Genomic DNA, 4,080 nt, shown 5'->3' with positions numbered 1-4,080 from the left:
TGCGCGCGCCGCCGCGGGCTTCCGGGTTGGGGGCGGGGAGTCGAGTCCCGGGGGCGAGGCGGGGCGGCCCCCGCTCTCCGCTCGCTCACTGGTCCGCTTCGGACACACCCACCTCTCCGGGCCGGGTCCCCGGGCGGACCCCTCCGGCTCTCTTCTCCGGGGCTGCGGGAACCCGAGTCGGCTTGAGGCGAGCAGCTTTGGTGTGCGCCCCCGCCTCCCCCATCAGACAGGGAGCCTGGGGCGGAAGGGCCAGAGGACGGGCCGGCAGATTCCTCCCTTTGGGGACCCTCTGGGAGGCGACTGCAGAGTCCCCTGGGAGGCAGAGGAGCCCTGGGACAGCGGTCGCTTTCAAGCTCTAAGTGTCCCACTCGGAAGCCGCGCGCGCGCGTGCAGACATTCACAGAGGTCATTTTGACCTGTGGTCGGGCCTTGCCCTGCACCCTCTCCAGGGCAGAGGTTGGAGTGGCGGGTAGGGAGAGTGTCTTTTTTTTTTTTTTAAACATCTTTATTGGGGTATAATTGCTTTACAATGGTTTGTTAGTTTCTGCTTTATAACAAAGTGAATCAGTTATACATATACATATGTTCCCATATCTCTTCCCTCTTGCGTCTCCCTCCCTCCCACCCTCCCTATCCCACCCCTCCAGGCGGTCACAAAGCACCGAGCTGATCTCCCTGTGCTATGCGGCTGCTTCCCACTAGCTATCTACCTTACATTTGGTAGTGTATATATGTCCACGCCTCTCTCTCGCTTTGTCACAGCTCACCCTTCCCCCTCCCCATATCCTCAAGTCCGTTCTCCAGTAGGTCTGTGTCTTTATTCCTGCGTGCCCATCATCGGATGAATGGATAAAGAAGATGTGGCACATATATACAATGGAATATTACTCAGCTATAAAAAGAAACGAAATTGAGCTATATGTAATGAGGTGGATGGACCTAGAGTCTGTCATACAGAGTGAAGTAAGTCAGAAAGAGAAAGACAAATACCGTATGCTAACACATATATATGGAATTTAAGAAAAAAAAATGTCATGCAGAACCTAGAGGTAAGACAGGGAGAGTGTCTTTGAGACCAAAAAAATGTGAGGTGACATTTTCCCTCCCCTTCCCCTCACACCTGCAAGTAGCAGGGCCTTCTGGAGGCCCCTAGACCTGTGCCCCTGCAGGGCCTGGGCCTGGAAGCTGGTGTTGGCTGGTGGCAGCAGCTTTGAGCCACCAGTGGGATCAGGGGCTGTGGTAGGCAAGCCCTGGGTGTGGCCATGGGTGTGCAACCTGGACAGTCGTACAGGGCCTCACACTTAGAAGGGCCCCGTGCTTGGTGGAAAGCTCAGCTGTTGCCATCTTGAAATCTTTAACAGTTTTTGAACAACGTCCCCACATTTTCATTTTTCACAGGGCGCTGAAAATCATGTAGTCAGTCCTCTGACAGCCAGTCCATTAACAAGTGCATCTTTTCTGAATTCCCCACTGCTCACCACCTCCACCATCACTAACCCTAAACTGAGTCAGGACCAGCTCACTTGCAAACCGAATGTTCTTCCAGCCGTCAGGCCTGTCCCTTTGATTTCCCTGGACCCCGCTTAATTGGCCTGTCTCCTTGCATTCCTGCCCACCTACAGTCTATCTCCCTCACAACAGAAGGATGCTTCCCAACTGGAAATCAGATCAGGGCCCTTCCCTGCTCAAAACCCTCCAAAGACTTCCCAACCCACTTGAGATAAAATTCAAATGTATGATCGTGGGCTCTGAGGCTAAGCTTGCTCTGGTCATCAGCCATCTCTCCAACGGCATCTTCTACCACTTTCTCTCCTCTCTGCTCACTCCAGCCCCACTACTAACCTTCTCTCTCGTTCCTGCCTCCACGCATTTGAACGTACAGTTCTCTGTGCTAGCTATCCCGCTCCCTAGCTCTTTGTGAGCCTTGCTCCCTCATTTCTTGCTGATCTGCTGGCTCAGATGGTGCCTCCTCCAAGAGGCCTTCCTTGACTCCCCTATCTCATCCTCATTTCTTATCTCTTAACCTGCCTTATTTTTCTTCATATCACTTATCACACTCAAAATTATACATGTTATATCATGCCTGGGTTATTTTTGATTGTCTCTCACCCCCCATTATAATGGAAGCTCCTTGAGAACTGGGCCTAGGGCTGATGCCTAGAAAAATGTCTGGTATGTAGTAGGTGCTTGAGAAACATGTGTGAAATGACTAATGCTAAATGAATTAATGGGGAATGAAAGGAAAAAAAAATCAGAGATAATAAGGGATAATCAGGGATAATAAGAAAACAAATAATTAGGTGATAGACCTAAATCCAACCATATCAATAATTACATGAAATGGTGACAGTAATTACATTAAATGTTGATGGTCTAAGTACTCAATTAAAAGGCAGAGACTGACTGAGTGGATAAAAGAGTAAAACTCTATTAAATGTTGCCTATAAAAGACCACTTTAAACATAAAGACATAAATAAGTTGAAAGTAAATGAATGAAAAAACATATGTCCATAGACAGTAAGCATAAGAAGGCTAGTGTGGCTATTTTATTTTACTTCATCCCCCCTCCCAGTTTTATTGAGATATAATTGACATATAATGTGGCTATTTTAATACCAGGTAAAGGAAACTTCAAAACAAAGATTATCACCAGAGATAAAGACATCTCATAATGATACTAGGGGCAATTCATCTGGAAGATATAACCACAAATGTGTGTCTACCTAATAAACAGAGTCCCAAAATACCGGAGGCAAAAACTGACAGAATTAAAGAATGAAATAGACAATTCCACAGTTATAGTAGGAGAGATTAACGTCTTCTCTCAGCAATTGATAGAACAACTAGACAAAAATGCAGAAAAGACATAGATCTAAGCAACACTACCACCCCTCTTGACCTACCTGCCATCTACAGAACACTCCACCCAACAACAGAATACACATTCTTTCTTTTTCTTTTTCTTTTTTTTTTCACATTCTTTTAAAGTTTCATGTAACATACATTCAGACCACACGATGGGCTTTCAAACAAGTCCCAATACATTCAAAGGGATAAAAGTCATAGATTGTATTCTCTGACCATAACAAAATTAAATTAGAAATCAGTAACTGTGAATATTTTCACAGAAACTCCAAATATCTGGACGTTCACAGGTCAAACCAAAACAGGGGAAATTAAAAATATTTATAACTGAATGATAATAAAAATATGGTAAGTATGTTGGATGCAGTGTTTGGCGGGAAACTGACAGCAGTAAATGCTTCTATTAGAAAAGAAGACCTAAAATCAATGACACAGGGTTTCACCCTAAGAAAGTAGAAAGACATACACACACTGCTATATATAAAATAGATAATAAAGACCTACTGTACAGCACAGGGAACTCTACTCAGTACTCTGTAATGACCTACACGGGAAAAGAATCTAAAAAAGAGTGGATATGTGTATAACTGCTTCAATTTGCTGTACAGCAGAAAATAACAAAACACTGTAAAGCAACTATACTCCAATAATAATTTTTTTTAAAAAAAGGAAAACTAAGTAAGAAACCCAGTGAGCAGTCCCCCCTCCCTCCACTCAGGGAGCCCACTGACGAAGGCTCTCGCTTTCCACCGCTTTGTAATAAGTTTTCCCGGATGGGGGGGGCGGGCTCCTGCTAGGGGTCTCCTTGGAGGGTCAGCAGACTGCGCCACAGGAACCCCACTAACAACCCTGACCCGAGGCCTACCCAGGTGTGGGCACGGGCCAGCCGCCCGCAGCCCCTACCCCCACGCCCGCGCCCCGTGACCCCGCGGCCCGCGCCCCCGTGGCCGTTGGTCCGCGGGCCCCGTGGCCGTTGGTCCGCGGCCTCCGCAGCGCCTCCCACTTCCCGCTCCCATGCGGCCGGGACCCGTGCTCCTCCTCCTGGGCCTGGGCCTGAGCCTGAGCGGTGGCCCTGGCCGCCGCCCGCCGACCCCGGCTCCTCGCGGGGCCAGCGCCACCGTCCCCAGGGTGCCCGGCTCGCCGTCCGGCGACCTCCTCGGCCGGGAGCCCGCCTCGGCCCGCCGCGCCCCGCCCGAGGCCCGGGTCCGCGTCCC

At 49.0% G+C, this 4,080-nt stretch overlaps 1 protein-coding gene across 1 annotated transcript in view; it reads left to right on the top strand.

Moving 5' to 3' along the window:
- The first annotated feature begins 3,880 nt into the window (after positions 1–3,880).
- The window catches only part of PKDREJ (polycystin family receptor for egg jelly), a 7,227-nt gene continuing 7,027 nt past the window's right edge, over positions 3,881–4,080 (top strand). The window contains exon 1 of the mRNA XM_029206745.1: positions 3,881–4,075. Within this exon, the coding sequence (XP_029062578.1) occupies positions 3,881–4,075 (195 nt within the window). The remainder of the gene's footprint in view (positions 4,076–4,080) is intronic.

Source organism: Monodon monoceros, unplaced genomic scaffold, assembly GCF_005190385.1.
Source record: "Monodon monoceros isolate NGI ecotype Baffin Bay Population unplaced genomic scaffold, NGI_Narwhal_1 Super_Scaffold_6, whole genome shotgun sequence".
Lineage (NCBI taxonomy): Eukaryota > Metazoa > Chordata > Mammalia > Artiodactyla > Monodontidae > Monodon > Monodon monoceros.
Note: the sequence above shows the minus strand (reverse complement) of the source record. Positions and strands in the feature narration are given on the sequence as shown.